The sequence below is a fragment of the Salvelinus alpinus genome, chromosome 10 (assembly GCF_045679555.1).
Source record: "Salvelinus alpinus chromosome 10, SLU_Salpinus.1, whole genome shotgun sequence".
In the NCBI taxonomy this organism is placed as follows: Eukaryota; Metazoa; Chordata; class Actinopteri; order Salmoniformes; family Salmonidae; genus Salvelinus; species Salvelinus alpinus.
In genome coordinates this window covers 85,340,569-85,357,322 of record NC_092095.1, presented here as the reverse complement: position 1 = coordinate 85,357,322, position 16,754 = coordinate 85,340,569, and the positions used below count along the sequence as shown (strand labels likewise).

Sequence of the window (16,754 nt, the reverse complement as noted above, 5' to 3'; positions counted from 1 at the left end):
TATTTATAGTTAGTATAGTTATTATATAGAGTTAGTATATAGTTTATAGTAGAGTTAGTTAGTATAGTTATTATATAGAGTTAGTATATAGTTTATAGTTAATATATAGAATATAGTATATAAAGTTAGTATAGTTATTATATAGAGTTAGTATATAGTTTATAGTAGAGTTAGTTAGTATAGTTATTATATAGAGTTAGTATATAGTTTATAGTTAATATATAGAATATAGTATATAAAGTTAGTATAGTTATTATATAGAGTTAGTATATAGTTTATAGAGTTAATATATAGAATATAGTATATATAGTTAGTATATAGTTTATAGAGTTAATATATAGAATATAGTATATAAAGTTAGTATAGTTATTATATAGAGTTAGTATATAGTTTATAGTATATATAGTTAGTATATAGTTTATAGAGTTAATATATAGAATATAGTATATATAGTTAGTATAGTTATTATATAGAGTTAGTATATCGTTTATAGTATATATAGTTAGTATATAGTTTATAGTTAATATATAGTATATAGTATATATAGTTAGTATAGTTATTATATAGAGTTAGTATATAGTTTATAGTAGAGTTAGTTAGTATAGTTATTATATAGAGTTAGTATATAGTTTATAGTAGAGTTAGTTAGTATAGTTATTATATAGAGTTAGTATATAGTTTATAGTTAATATATAGAATATAGTATATATAGTTAGTATAGTTATTATATAGAGTTAGTATATAGTTTATAGTATATATAGGTAGTATAGTTATTATATAGAGTTAGTATATAGTTTATAGAGTTAATATATAGAATATAGTATATATAGTTAGTATAGTTATTATATAGAGTTAGTATATAGTTTATAGTTAATATATAGAATATAGTATATATAGTTAGTATATAGTTTATAGTATATATAGGTAGTATAGTTATTATATAGAGTTAGTTAGTATAGTTATTATATAGAGTTAGTATATCGTTTATAGTATATATAGGTAGTATAGTTATTATATAGAGTTAGTATATCGTTTATAGAGTTAATATATAGAATATAGTAGAGTTAGTTAGTATAGTTATTATATAGAGTTAGTATATAGTTTATAGAGTTAGTATATAGTTTATAGTATATATAGTTAGTATATAGTTTATAGTATATATAGTTAGTATATAGTTTATAGAGTTAGTATATAGTTTATAGTATATAGAGTTAGTATATAGTTTATAGTATATATAGTTAGTATATAGTTTATAGAGTTAGTATAGTTATTATATATAGTTAGTATATAGGTTATAGTATATATAGTTAGTATATAGTTTATAGAGTTAATATATAGAATATAGTATATATAGTTAGTATAGTTATTATATAGAGTTAGTATATAGTTTATAGTAGAGTTAGTATATAGAATATAGTATATATATATTTAGTATAGTTATTATATAGAGTTAGTATATAGTTTATAGAGTTAGTATATAGTTTAAAGTATATATAGTTAGTATAGTTATGATATAGAATTAGTATATAGTTTATAGTATATATAGTTAGTATAGTTATGATATAGAGTTAGTATATCGTTTATAGAGTTAGTATAGTTCGTTTAAGTTGTTAGCATATAACGGTAGGGGACGTGGCTCACCTTATTATATAGAGTTAGTATAGTTAGTTTAAGTTGTTAGCGTATAACGGTAGGGGACGTGGCTCACCTTATTATATAGAGTTAGTATAGTTAGTTTAAGTTGTTAGCGTATAACGGTAGGGGACGTGGCTCACCTGCATCTGATCTGGCTGCACAATGAGAATTCCCTGCGGAGGAGAAACAGCAGTTAGTTCCACGTGTCCTTGGGTATCTTTCATTCAGGTTAACACGTCTTTAATATTCAATTCAAATATCATTTGATCAATAGTATTATATCGTTGTTGTTTCTGAGGGTTGAATTCCACGTACAAAGTTTCCGTCCATGGTGGTGGCCTGGAGGGTCCATCTGGAGCCCTGGGGAAGGGACACAGGAGTTTAGGGAGGATCTCAAACGCCTTAGAATACTGCCTCAGTCTACTGCCAAGGTGTAGTCTGTGGTTCTACGGCACAGCTCAGTCTACTGCCAAGGTGTAGTCTGTGGTTCTACGGCACAGCTCAGTCTACTGCCAAGGTGTAGTCTGTGGTTCTACGGCACAGCTCAGTCTACTGCCAAGGTCTAGTCTGTGGTTCTACGGCACAGCTCAGTCTACTGCCAAGGTGTAGTCTGTGGTTCTACGGCACAGCTCAGTCTACTGCCAAGGTGTAGTCTGTGGTTCTACGGCACAGCTCAGTCTACTGCCAAGGTCTAGTCTGTGGTTCTACGGCACAGCTCAGTCTACTGCCAAGGTCTAGTCTGTGATTCTACGGCACAGCTCAGTCTACTGCCAAGGTCTAGTCTGTGGTTCTACGGCACAGCTCAGTCTACTGCCAAGGTCTAGTCTGTGGTTCTACGGCACAGCTCAGTCTACTGCCAAGGTCTAGTCTGTGGTTCTACGGCACAGCTCAGTCTACTGCCAAGGTCTAGTCTGTGGTTCTACGGCAGAGCTCAGTCTACTGCCAAGGTCTAGTCTGTGGTTCTACGGCACAGCTCAGTCTACTGCCAAGGTGTAGTCTGTGGTTCTACGGCACAGCTCAGTCTACTGCCAAGGTCTAGTCTGTGGTTCTACGGCACAGCTCAGTCTACTGCCAAGGTCTAGTCTGTGGTTCTACGGCACAGCTCAGTCTACTGCCAAGGTGTAGTCTGTGGTTCTACGGCACAGCTCAGTCTACTGCCAAGGTGTAGTCTGTGGTTCTACGGCACAGCTCAGTCTACTGCCAAGGTGTAGTCTGTGGTTCTACGGCACAGCTCAGTCTACTGCCAAGGTGTAGTCTGTGGTTCTACGGCACAGCTCAGTCTACTGCCAAGGTCTAGTCTGTGGTTCTACGGCACAGCTCAGTCTACTGCCAAGGTGTAGTCTGTGATTCTATGACACAGCTCAGTCTACTGCCAAGGTGTAGTCTGTGGTTCTACGGGCACAGCTCAGTCTACTGCCAAGGTCTAGTCTGTGATTCTACGGCACAGCTCAGTCTACTGCCAAGGTGTAGTCTGTGGTTCTATGGCACAGCTCAGTCTACTGCCAAGGTGTAGTCTGTGGTTCTACGGCACAGCTCAGTCTACTGCCAAGGTGTAGTCTGTGGTTCTACGGCACAGCTCAGTCTACTGCCAAGGTGTAGTCTGTGGTTCTACGGCACAGCTCAGTCTACTGCCAAGGTGTAGTCTGTGATTCTATGGCACAGCTCTTGAGCACAAAGTATTTACAAAGTATCCTTAATATCTAGCAAGGCTGTTTGGGTTAGGGTGACTAGTCTTAGGGGTTAGGGTGAGTAATGTTAGGGGTTAGGGTGAGTAGTCTTAGGGGTTAGGGTGAGTAGTCTTAGGGGTTATGGGTTAGGGTGAGTAGTCTTAGGGGTTCCCAACATTTTTCGGCCCACGACCCCATTTTGACCCCCCTCCGCCCCACCCCAAAATAATTGGGACCCTACCCCTTAGCTATTTGATTTTAACGACATATTGAATTTGGCCTTTACTACTATAGCCCATAGAACCCCACTGAGCAGCTCATTCATAAAGGGCAACAGAAAACGGTCAACAAATATATCATAAGGAATCAGGTGTTGAAGTGTCTGTCCTGTATCTAGGAGATATAACAAAGCTCAGGCAATATATATATATACATATATTATATATTTTTACACATATTTAACCCCATTCTTTGGGTAGGTTCAAAACTCCCTTCATAATTCCATTCATTTTTCAAACCAGTACCGGTTACCTTCAGATGAAGTGTCTCATGTTCTGACAGCGCTCTAGCTCTGCCACCTTTCACTGCGGAACATCGGCGGAGGATTGGATTGAGACGCAGTCAATGCAAAAAAATATCTATCTTAAACTGATATCTGTACCTTAAACTGATCTGTCTAGGTGAAACTGACCTCTCTAGCTGAAACAGATCTCTCTAGCTGAAACTGATCTGTCTAGCTGAAACTGATCTGTCTAGCTGAAACTGATCTCTCTAGCTGAAACAGATCTGTCTAGCTGAAACTGATCTGTCTAGCTGAAACTGATCTGTCTAGCTGAAACTGATCTCTCTAGCTGAAACTGATCTGTCGAGCTGAAACTGATCTGTCTAGGTGAAACTGATCTGTCTAGGTGAAACTGATCTCTCTAGCTGAAACAGATCTGTCTAGCTGAAACTGATCTGTCTAGCTGAAACAGATCTGTCTAGCTGAAACTGATCTGTCTAGCTGAAACTGATCTCTCTAGCTGAAACTGATCTGTCTACCTGAAACCGATCTGTCTAGCTGAAACTGATCTGTCTACCTGAAACTGATCTGTCTAGGTGAAACTGATCTGTCTAGCTCAAACTGATCTGTCTAGCTGAAACTAATCTGTTTACCTGAAACCGATCTGTCTAGCTGAAACTGATCTGTCTACCTGAAACTGATCTGTCTAGCTGAAACTGATCTGTCTAGCTGAAACTAATCTGTTTACCTGAAACCGATCTGTCTAGCTGAAACTGATCTGTCTACCTGAAACTGATCTGTCTACCTGAAACTGATCTGTCTAGCTGAAACTGATCTGTCTAGCTGAAACTAATCTCTCTAGCTGAAACTGATCTCTCTAGCTGAAACTGATCTCTCTAGCTGAAACTGATCTGTCTAGCTGAAACTGATCTCTCTAGCTGAAACAGATCTGTCTAGCTGAAACTGATCTGTCTAGCTGAAACTGATCTGTCTAGCTGAAACTGATCTCTCTAGCTGAAACTGATCTGTCGAGCTGAAACTAATCTCTCTAGCTGAAACTGATCTGTCTAGGTGAAACTGATCTGTCTAGCTGAAACTGATATCTCTAGCTGAAACTGATCTCTCTAGCTGAAACAGATCTGTCTAGCTGAAACTGATCTGTCTAGCTGAAACTGATCTCTCTAGCTGAAACTGATCTGTCTACCTGAAACCGATCTGTCTAGCTGAAACTGATCTGTCTACCTGAAACTGATCTGTCTAGGTGAAACTGATCTGTCTAGCTCAAACTGATCTGTCTAGCTGAAACTAATCTGTTTACCTGAAACCGATCTGTCTAGCTGAAACTGATCTGTCTACCTGAAACTGATCTGTCTAGCTGAAACTGATCTGTCTAGCTGAAACTGATCTCTCTACCTGAAACAGATCTCTCTAGCTGAAACCGATCTGTCTAGCTGAAACTGATCTGTCTACCTGAAACCGATCTGTCTAGCTGAAACTGATCTGTCTACCTGAAACTGATCTGTCTACCTGAAACTGATCTGTCTAGCTGAAACTGATCTGTCTAGCTGAAACTAATCTGTTTACCTGAAACCGATCTGTCTAGCTGAAACTGATCTGTCTACCTGAAACTGATCTGTCTACCTGAAACTGATCTGTCTAGCTGAAACTGATCTGTCTAGCTGAAACTAATCTCTCTAGCTGAAACTGATCTCTCTAGCTGAAACTGATCTCTCTAGCTGAAACTGATCTGTCTAGCTGAAACTGATCTGTCTAGCTGAAACTGATCTGTCTAGCTGAAACAGATCTGTCTACCTGAAACTGATCTGTCTAGGTGAAACTGATATGTCTAGCTGAAACTAATCTCTCTAGCTGAAACTGATCTGTCTAGGTGAAACAGATCTCTCTACCTGAAACTGATCTCTCTACCTGAAACTAATCTCTCTAGCTGAAACTAATCTCTCTAGCTGAAACTGATCTCTCTAGCTGAAACTAATCTGTCTAGGTGAAACTGATCTGTCTAGCTGAAACTGATCTGTCTAGCTGAAACTGATCTGTCTAGGTGAAACTGATATGTCTACCTGAAACTGATCTCTCTAGCTGAAATGGATCTGTCTAGCTGAAACTAATCTCTCTAGCTGAAACTGATCTGTCTATCTGAAACTGATCTGTCTAGCTGAAACTGATCTGTCTAGCTCAAACTAATCTCTCTAGCTGAAACTGATCTGTCTAGGTGAAACGGATCTGTCTAGCTGAAACTGATCTGTCTAGCTGAAACTGATATTTCTACCTGAAACTGATATGTCTAGGTGAAACTGATCTGTCTACCTGAAACTGATCTGTCTAGGTGAAACTAATCTATCTAGCTGAAACTGATCTGTCTAGCTGAAACTGATCTGTCTAGCTGAAACTAATCTCTACAGCTGAAACTGATCTGTCTACCTGAAACAGATCTCTCTAGCTGAAACTAATCTCTCTAGCTGAAACTAATCTGTCTAGCTGAAACAGATCTGTCTAGCTGAAACAGATCTCTCTAGCTTAAACTGATCTCTCTAGCTGAAACAGATGTATCTATCTGAAACAGATTTATCTATCTGAAACAGATTTATCTATCTGAAACAGCTCTATCTAGCTGAAACAGATATCTCTAGCTGAAACAGATATCTCTAGCTGAAACAGATATCTCTAGCTGAAACAGATGTATCTATCTGAAACAGATATATGTATCTGAAACAGATTTATCTATCTGAAACAGCTCTATCTAGCTGAAACAGATATCTCTAGCTGAAACAGATATCTCTAGCTGAAACAGATATTTCTAGCTGAAACAGATATCTCTAGCTGAAACAGATATTTCTAGCTGAAACAGATATTTCTAGCTTAAACTGATGTATCTATCTGAAACAGCTCTATCTAGCTGAAACAGATATCTCTAGCTGAAACAGATATCTCTAGATTAAACTGATCTGTCTAGCTGAAACAGATATCTCTAGCTGAAACAGATCTGTCTAGCTGAAACAGATATCTCTAGCTTAAACTGATCTGTCTAGCTGAAACAGATATCTCTAGATTAAACTGATCTGTCTAGCTGAAACAGATATCTCTAGCTGAAACAGATCTGTCTAGCTGAAACAGATATCTCTAGCTTAAACTGATCTGTCTAGCTGAAACAGATATCTCTAGCTGAAACAGATATCTCTAGATTAAACTGACACATTTTGATGAGGATTTTTTTGATTGTGTTACTTAGATGGATGGGTTTAGGGTTCTTACCTGTTGGTCAAACAGAGTCCAGAACATGGGAAGGGGGATGTAGAGAAACAGAACCTTCAGCACCATCTTCACCTGGGCCACCAGCAGTTTCTGGAGGAGAGGAGGAGGAGAGAGGAGGACGGGGAGGAGGAGGAGAGAGGAGAGGAGGAGGAGGAGAGGAGGAGAAGAGGAGAAGAGAGGAGAGGAGGCAGAGAGAGGAGGGGAGGAGGAGAGAGGAGGACGGGGAGGAGGAGGAGAGAGGAGAGGAGGAGGAGGAGGAGAGAAGGAGGAGGAGAGAGGAGGAGGAGGCGGAGAGAGGAGGGGAGGAGGAGAGAGGAGGACGGGGAGGAGGAGGACAGAGGAGAGGAGGAGGAGGGGAGGAGGAGAGAGGAGGACGGGGAGGAGAGAGGAGGTGATAGGAGGATGGGGAGGAGGAGGAGAGGAGGAGAAGAGAGGAGGACGGGGAGGAGGAGGTGATAGGAGGATGGGGAGGAGGAGGAGAGAGGAGAGGAGGAGGAGAGAGGAGAGGAGAATGAGGAGAGAGGAGGACGGGGAGGAGGAGGAGAGAGGCGGAGGAGGAGAGAAGAAGAGGAAGAAGAGGAGAGGAAGGATTTATTAATGAGTTCTCTGTGTTGTAAACATCGTCCAGTTGACTTTCATTTTCAACAGTTACAGTGGGGAGAACAAGTATTTGATACACTGACGATTTTGCAGGTTTTCCTACTTACAAAGCATGTAGAGGTCTGTAATTTTTATCATAGGTACACTTCAACTGTGAGAGACGGAATCTAAAACAAAAATCCAGAAAATCACATTGTATGATTTTTAAGTAATTCATTTGCATTTTATTGCATGACATAAGTATTTGATCACCTACCAACCAGTAAGAATTCCGGCTCTCACAGACCTGTTAGTTTTTCTTTAAGAAGCCCTCCTGTTCTCCACTCATTACCTGTATTAACTGCACCTGTTTGAACTCGTTACCTGTATAAAAGACACCTGTCCACACACTCAATCAAACAGACTCCAACCTCTCCACAATGGCCAAGACCAGAGAGCTGTGTAAGGACATCAGGGATAAAATTGTAGACCTGCACAAGGCTGTATGGGCTACAGGACAATAGGCAAGCAGCTTGGTGAGAAGGCAACAACTGTTGGCGCAATTATTAGAAAATAGAAGAAAATAGAAGAAGTTCAAGATGATGGTCAATCACCCTCGGTCTGGGGCTCCATGCAAGATCTCACCTCGTGGGGCATCAATGATCATGAGGAAGGTGAGGGATCAGCCCAGAACTACACGGCAGGACCTGGTCAATGACCTGAAGAGAGCTGGGACCACAGTCTCAAAGAAAACCATTAGTAACACACTACGCCGTCATGGATTAAAATCCTGCAGCGCACACAAGGTCCCCCTGCTCAAGCAGGCGCATGTCCAGGCCCGTCTGAAGTTTGCCAATGACCATCTGGATGATCCAGAAGAGGAATGGGAGAAGGTCATGTGGTCTGATGATTCAAAAATAGAGCTTTTTGGTCTAAACTCCACTCGCCGTGTTTGGAGGAAGAAGAAGGATGAGTACAACCCCAAGAACACCATCCCAACCGTGAAGCATGGAGGTGGAAACATCATTCTTTGGGGATGCTTTTCTGCAAAGGGGACAGGACGACTGCACCGTATTGAGGGGAGGATGGATGGGGCCATGTATTGCGAGATCTTAGCCAACAACCTCCTTCCCTCAGTAAGAGCATTGATGATGGGTCGTGGCTGGGTCTTCCAGCATGACAACGACCCGAAACACACAGCCAGGGCAACTAAGGAGTGGCTCCGTAAGAAGTATCTCAAGGTCCTGGAGTGGCCTAGCCAGTCTCCAGACCTGAACCCAATAGAAAATCTTTGGAGGGAGCTGAAAGTCCGTATTGCCCAGCGACAGCCCCGAAACCTGAAGGATCTGGAGAAGGTCTGTATGGAGGAGTGGGCCAAAATCCCTGCTGCAGTGTGTCCAAACCTGGTCAAGAACTACAGGAAACGTATGATCTCTGTAATTGCAAACAAAGGATTCTGTACCAAATATTAAGTTATGCTTTTCTGATGTATCAAATACTTATGTCATGCAATAAAATGCGAATTAATTACTTACAAATCATACAATGTGATTTTCTGGATTTTTGTTTTAGATTCTGTCTCTCACAGTTGAAGTGTACCTATGATAAAAATTACAGACCTCTACATGCTTCGTAAGTAGGAAAATCGGCAAAATCGGCAGTGTATCAAATACTTGTTCTCCCCACTGTATATGAACTGCTAATCTGGTTGGTTTCCCCATAGAACAATGAACATGGACCTACATCATATTTCTCATCGGCCCAGTCCATCCAGTGTTCTCTCTTAGGGAACGTCTTGCTGCGATGCCTGAAGCGGTTCTTTATGGCAAACTAGAAAGGAGAGAAAGGACACAAACACTTAATAGTTGTTGAATATCACATTCACATCCTGTAGAGTTTCACAATGAAAGATATGACACTGTGAGTCTTCTACTGTCTGTATGGTACTAGAGTGTCTTATCCCCTTACTGTCTGTATGTTATTAGACTGTCTCATCCCTTACTGTCTGTATGTTACTAGACTGTCTCATCCCTTACTGTCTGTATGTTATTAGACTGTCTCATCCCTTACTGTCTGTATGTTATTAGACTGTCTTACCCCTTACTGTCTGTATGTTATTAGACTGTCTCATCCCCTTACTGTCTGTATGTTATTAGACTGTCTTACCTCCATACTGTCTGTATGTTATTAGACTGTCTTACCTCCATACTGTCTGTATGTTATTAGACTGTCTTACCCCTTACTGTCTGTATGTTATTAGACTGTCTCATCCCTTACTGTCTGTATGTTATTAGACTGTCTCATCCCTTACTGTCTGTATGTTATTAGACTGTCTCATCCCTTACTGTCTGTATGTTATTAGACTGTCTCATCCCTTACTGTCTGTATGTTATTAGACTGTCTTACCTCCATACTGTCTGTATGTTATTAGACTGTCTTACCTCCATACTCTCTGTATGTTATTAGACTGTCTTACCCCTTACTGTCTGTATGTTATTAGACTGTCTCATCCCCTTACTGTCTGTATGTTATTAGACTGTCTTACCTCCATACTGTCTGTATGTTATTAGACTGTCTCATCCCTTACTGTCTGTATGTTATTAGACTGTCTTATCCCCTTACTGTCTGTATGTTATTAGACTGTCTCATCCCTTACTGTCTGTATGTTACTAGACTGTCTTACCCCTTACTGTCTGTATGTTATTAGACTGTCTCATCCCCTTACTGTCTGTATGTTATTAGACTGTCTCATCCCTTACTGTCTGTATGTTACTAGACTGTCTTACCCCTTACTGTCTGTATGTTATTAGACTGTCTCATCCCTTAATGTCTGTATGTTATTAGACTGTCTCATCCCTTACTGTCTGTATGTTATTAGACTGTCTCATCCCTTACTGTCTGTATGTTATTAGACTGTCTTACCTCCATACTGTCTGTATGTTATTAGACTGTCTTACCTCCATACTCTCTGTATGTTATTAGACTGTCTTACCCCTTACTGTCTGTATGTTATTAGACTGTCTCATCCCCTTACTGTCTGTATGTTATTAGACTGTCTTACCTCCATACTGTCTGTATGTTATTAGACTGTCTCATCCCTTACTGTCTGTATGTTATTAGACTGTCTTATCCCCTTACTGTTTGTATGTTATTAGACTGTCTCATCCCTTACTGTCTGTATGTTACTAGACTGTCTTACCCCTTACTGTCTGTATGTTATTAGACTGTCTCATCCCCTTACTGTCTGTATGTTATTAGACTGTCTCATCCCTTACTGTCTGTATGTTACTAGACTGTCTTACCCCTTACTGTCTGTATGTTATTAGACTGTCTCATCCCTTACTGTCTGTATGTTATTAGACTGTCTCATCCCTTACTGTCTGTATTTTATTAGACTGTCTTACCTCCTTACTGTCTGTATGTTACTAGACTGTCTTGTCCCTTACTGTCTGTATGTTACTAGACTGTCTTACCCCTTACTGTCTGTATGTTATTAGACTGTCTTACCCCTTACTGTCTGTATGTTATTAGACTGTCTTACCCCCTGACTGTCTGTATGTTACTAGACTGTCTAATCCCTTACTGTCTGTATGTTATTAGACTGTCTTACCCCGATACACTTGCAGACCTCCAGCATAATGTTGCCTTTAGGAGCCGTCTTGTTGTACATGCCACTGCCCATAATGAACACGACTGTGGAAACACAGAAAGACATCCACCTCTGTTAACTAGACAGAGAGTCATATGTGAGATCCTATGGACAGACAGAGTTCAGATCAATACCGATGATTGACAGGGGCAAGGGGACGGGGTTATAATAGGAGGGTGACAGTACTCACTGAGAGCCACCACCATGAGTGCTGCTGGGACGCCGAAGGCCAGAGGATAACACTTCTGTTGGGTGTGGATACCACACTCCTGGCCTGGAGGAGGGAACACACATCTGGCTTAATGTGCTACTGGATGGAGACACTGGCCCGACTGCACAGGCATAACGATAGGCAAGTAAAGTCTGACCAGGCATAACGATAGGCAAGTAAAGGCTGACCAGGTATTGTGGTAGTAATGTAAAGTCTGACCAGGTATTGTGTTAGTAATGTAAAGTCTGACCAGGTATTGTGTTAGTTTAGGGTTAGTAATGTAAAGTCTGACCAGGTATTGTGTTAGTAATGTAAAGTCTGAACAGGTATTGTGTTAGTAATGTAAAGTCTGACCAGGTATTGTGTTAGTAATGTAAAGTCTGACCAGGTATTGTGGTAGTAATGTAAAGTCTGACCAGGTATTGTGGTAGTAATGTAAAGTCTGACCAGGTATTGTGTTAGTTTAGGGTTAGTAATGTAAAGTCTGACCAGGTATTGTGTTAGTTTAGGGTTAGTAATGTAAAGTCTGACCACGTATTGTGTTAGTAATGTAAAGTCTGAACAGGTATTGTGTTAGTAATGTAAAGTCTGAACAGGTATTGTGTTAGTAATGTAAAGTCTGACCAGGTATTGTGTTAGTAATGTAAAGTCTGACCAGGTATTGTGGTAGTAATGTAAAGTCTGACCAGGTATTGTGGTAGTAATGTAAAGTCTGACCAGGTATTGTGTTAGTTTAGGGTTAGTAATGTAAAGTCTGACCAGGTATTGTGTTAGTTTAGGGTTAGTAATGTAAAGTCTGACCAGGTATTGTGTTAGTAATGTAAAGTCTGAAAAGGTATTGTGTTAGTAATGTAAAGTCTGACCAGGTATTGTGGTAGTAATGTAAAGTCTGAACAGGTATTGTGTTAGTAATGTAAAGTCTGACCAGGTATTGTGTTAGTAATGTAAAGTCTGACCAGGTATTGTGTTAGTAATGTAAAGTCTGACCAGGTAGTGTGTTAGTTTAGGGTTAGTAATGTAAAGCCTGACCAGGTATTGTGTTAGTAATGTAAAGTCTGACCAGGTATTGTGTTAGTAATGTAAAGTCTGACCAGGTATTGTGTTAGTAATGTAAAGTCTGAACAGGTATTGTGGTAGTAATGTAAAGTCTGACCAGGTATTGTGGTAGTAATGTAAAGTCTGACCAGGTATTGTGTTAGTAATGTAAAGTCTGAACATGTATTGTGTTAGTAATGTAAAGTCTGACCAGGTATTGTGGTAGTAATGTAAAGTCTGACCAGGTATTGTGTTAGTAATGTAAAGTCTGAACATGTATTGTGTTAGTAATGTAAAGTCTGAACATGTATTGTGTTAGTAATGTAAAGTCTGAACAGGTATTGTGTTAGTAATGTAAAGTCTGACCAGGTATTGTGTTAGTAATGTAAAGTCTGAACATGTATTGTGTTAGTAATGTAAAGTCTGACCAGGTGTTGTGTTAGTAATGTAAAGTCTGACCAGGTATTGTGTTAGTAATGTAAAGTCTGAACAGGTGTTGTGGTAGTAATGTAAAGTCTGACCAGGTATTGTGTTAGTAATGTAAAGTCTGACCAGGTATTGTGTTAGTAATGTAAAGTCTGAACATGTATTGTGTTAGTAATGTAAAGTCTGAACAGGTATTGTGGTAGTAATGTAAAGTCTGACCAGGTATTGTGTTAGTAATGTAAAGTCTGACCAGGTATTGTGTTAGTAATGTAAAGTCTGAACAGGTATTGTGGTAGTAATGTAAAGTCTGACCAGGTATTGTGTTAGTTTAGGGTTAGTAATGTAAAGTCTGACCAGGTATTGTGGTAGTAATGTAAAGTCTGACCAGGTATTGTGTTAGTAATGTAAAGTCTGAACAGGTATTGTGTTAGTAATGTAAAGTCTGACCAGGTGTTGTGGTAGTAATGTAAAGTCTGAAAAGGTATTGTGTTAGTAATGTAAAGTCTGACCAGGTATTGTGTTAGTAATGTAAAGTCTGACCAGGTATTGTGTTAGTAATGTAAAGTCTGACCAGGTATTGTGTTAGTAATGTAAAGTCTGACCAGGTATTGTGTTAGTTTAGGGTTAGTAATGTAAAGTCTGACCAGGTATTGTGTTAGTAATGTAAAGTCTGACCAGGTATTGTGTTAGTAATGTAAAGTCTGAACAGGTATTGTGTTAGTAATGTAAAGTCTGAACAGGTATTGTGGTAGTAATGTAAAGTCTGACCAGGTATTGTGTTAGTAATGTAAAGTCTGACCAGGTATTGTGGTAGTAATGTAAAGTCTGACCAGGTATTGTGGTAGTAATGTAAAGTCTGACCAGGTATTGTGGTAGTAATGTAAAGTCTGACCAGGTATTGTGTTAGTTTAGGGTTAGTAATGTAAAGTCTGACCAGGTATTGTGGTAGTAATGTAAAGTCTGAACAGGTATTGTGTTAGTAATGTAAAGTCTGACCAGGTATTGTGTTAGTAATGTAAAGTCTGACCAGGTATTGTGTTAGTAATGTAAAGTCTGACCAGGTATTGTGTTAGTAATGTAAAGTCTGAACAGGTATTGTGTTAGTAATGTAAAGTCTGACCAGGTATTGTGTTAGTAATGTAAAGTCTGACCAGGTATTGTGGTAGTAATGTAAAGTCTGAACAGGTATTGTGTTAGTAATGTAAAGTCTGACCAGGTATTGTGGTAGTAATGTAAAGTCTGACCAGGTATTGTGTTAGTAATGTAAAGTCTGACCAGGTGTTGTGTTAGTTTAGGGTTAGTAATGTAAAGTCTGACCAGGTATTGTGTTAGTAATGTAAAGTCTGACCAGGTATTGTGTTAGTAATGTAAAGTCTGACCAGGTATTGTGTTAGTTTAGGGTTAGTAATGTAAAGTCTGACCAGGTATTGTGTTAGTAATGTAAAGTCTGAACAGGTATTGTGGTAGTAATGTAAAGTCTGACCAGGTATTGTGTTAGTAATGTAAAGTGTGACCAGGTATTGTGTTAGTTTAGGGTTAGTAATGTAAAGTCTGACCAGGTATTGTGTTAGTAATGTAAAGTCTGAACATGTATTGTGTTAGTAATGTAAAGTCTGAACAGGTATTGTGGTAGTAATGTAAAGTCTGACCAGGTATTGTGTTAGTAATGTAAAGTCTGACCAGGTATTGTGTTAGTAATGTAAAGTCTGAACAGGTATTGTGGTAGTAATGTAAAGTCTGACCAGGTATTGTGTTAGTTTAGGGTTAGTAATGTAAAGTCTGACCAGGTATTGTGGTAGTAATGTAAAGTCTGACCAGGTATTGTGTTAGTAATGTAAAGTCTGAACAGGTATTGTGTTAGTAATGTAAAGTCTGACCAGGTGTTGTGGTAGTAATGTAAAGTCTGAAAAGGTATTGTGTTAGTAATGTAAAGTCTGACCAGGTATTGTGTTAGTAATGTAAAGTCTGACCAGGTATTGTGTTAGTAATGTAAAGTCTGACCAGGTATTGTGTTAGTAATGTAAAGTCTGACCAGGTATTGTGTTAGTTTAGGGTTAGTAATGTAAAGTCTGACCAGGTATTGTGTTAGTAATGTAAAGTCTGACCAGGTATTGTGTTAGTAATGTAAAGTCTGAACAGGTATTGTGTTAGTAATGTAAAGTCTGAACAGGTATTGTGGTAGTAATGTAAAGTCTGACCAGGTATTGTGTTAGTAATGTAAAGTCTGACCAGGTATTGTGGTAGTAATGTAAAGTCTGACCAGGTATTGTGGTAGTAATGTAAAGTCTGACCAGGTATTGTGGTAGTAATGTAAAGTCTGACCAGGTATTGTGTTAGTTTAGGGTTAGTAATGTAAAGTCTGACCAGGTATTGTGGTAGTAATGTAAAGTCTGAACAGGTATTGTGTTAGTAATGTAAAGTCTGACCAGGTATTGTGTTAGTAATGTAAAGTCTGACCAGGTATTGTGTTAGTAATGTAAAGTCTGACCAGGTATTGTGTTAGTAATGTAAAGTCTGAACAGGTATTGTGTTAGTAATGTAAAGTCTGACCAGGTATTGTGTTAGTAATGTAAAGTCTGACCAGGTATTGTGGTAGTAATGTAAAGTCTGAACAGGTATTGTGTTAGTAATGTAAAGTCTGACCAGGTATTGTGGTAGTAATGTAAAGTCTGACCAGGTATTGTGTTAGTAATGTAAAGTCTGACCAGGTGTTGTGTTAGTTTAGGGTTAGTAATGTAAAGTCTGACCAGGTATTGTGTTAGTAATGTAAAGTCTGACCAGGTATTGTGTTAGTAATGTAAAGTCTGACCAGGTATTGTGTTAGTTTAGGGTTAGTAATGTAAAGTCTGACCAGGTATTGTGTTAGTAATGTAAAGTCTGAACAGGTATTGTGGTAGTAATGTAAAGTCTGACCAGGTATTGTGTTAGTAATGTAAAGTGTGACCAGGTATTGTGTTAGTTTAGGGTTAGTAATGTAAAGTCTGAACAGGTATTGTGTTAGTAATGTAAAGTCTGAACATGTATTGTGTTAGTAATGTAAAGTCTGACCAGGTATTGTGGTAGTAATGTAAAGTCTGACCAGGTATTGTGGTAGTAATGTAAAGTCTGACCAGGTATTGTGTTAGTAATGTAAAGTCTGAACATGTATTGTGTTAGTAATGTAAAGTCTGAACATGTATTGTGTTAGTAATGTAAAGTCTGAACAGGTATTGTGTTAGTAATGTAAAGTCTGACCAGGTATTGTGTTAGTAATGTAAAGTCTGAACATGTATTGTGTTAGTAATGTAAAGTCTGACCAGGTGTTGTGTTAGTAATGTAAAGTCTGACCAGGTATTGTGTTAGTAATGTAAAGTCTGAACAGGTGTTGTGGTAGTAATGTAAAGTCTGACCAGGTATTGTGTTAGTAATGTAAAGTCTGACCAGGTATTGTGTTAGTAATGTAAAGTCTGAACATGTATTGTGTTAGTAATGTAAAGTCTGACCAGGTATTGTGTTAGTTTAGGGTTAGTAATGTAAAGTCTGACCAGGTATTGTGGTAGTAATGTAAAGTCTGACCAGGTATTGTGTTAGTAATGTAAAGTCTGAACAGGTATTGTGTTAGTAATGTAAAGTCTGACCAGGTGTTGTGGTAGTAATGTAAAGTCTGAACAGGTATTGTGTTAGTAATGTAAAGTCTGACCAGGTATTGTGTTAGTAATGTAAAGTCTGACCAGGTATTGTGTTAGTAATGTAAAGTCTGACCAGGTATTGTGTTAGTAATGTAAAGTCTGACCAGGTATT

The 16,754-nt window shown here is 38.8% G+C and overlaps 1 protein-coding gene across 1 annotated transcript in view; it reads right to left on the bottom strand.

Moving 5' to 3' along the window:
* Positions 1-1,775: 1,775 nt before the first annotated feature.
* The window catches only part of LOC139532889 (solute carrier family 15 member 1-like), a gene marked incomplete at its 3' end in the record, with an annotated part of 63,061 nt that continues 48,082 nt past the window's right edge, over positions 1,776-16,754 (bottom strand). Inside the window, 6 exon segments of the mRNA XM_071331042.1 lie at positions 1,776-1,808; positions 1,951-1,995; positions 7,075-7,164; positions 9,397-9,483; positions 11,264-11,346; positions 11,493-11,576. Coding sequence (XP_071187143.1) covers positions 1,776-1,808; positions 1,951-1,995; positions 7,075-7,164; positions 9,397-9,483; positions 11,264-11,346; positions 11,493-11,576 — 422 coding nt within the window.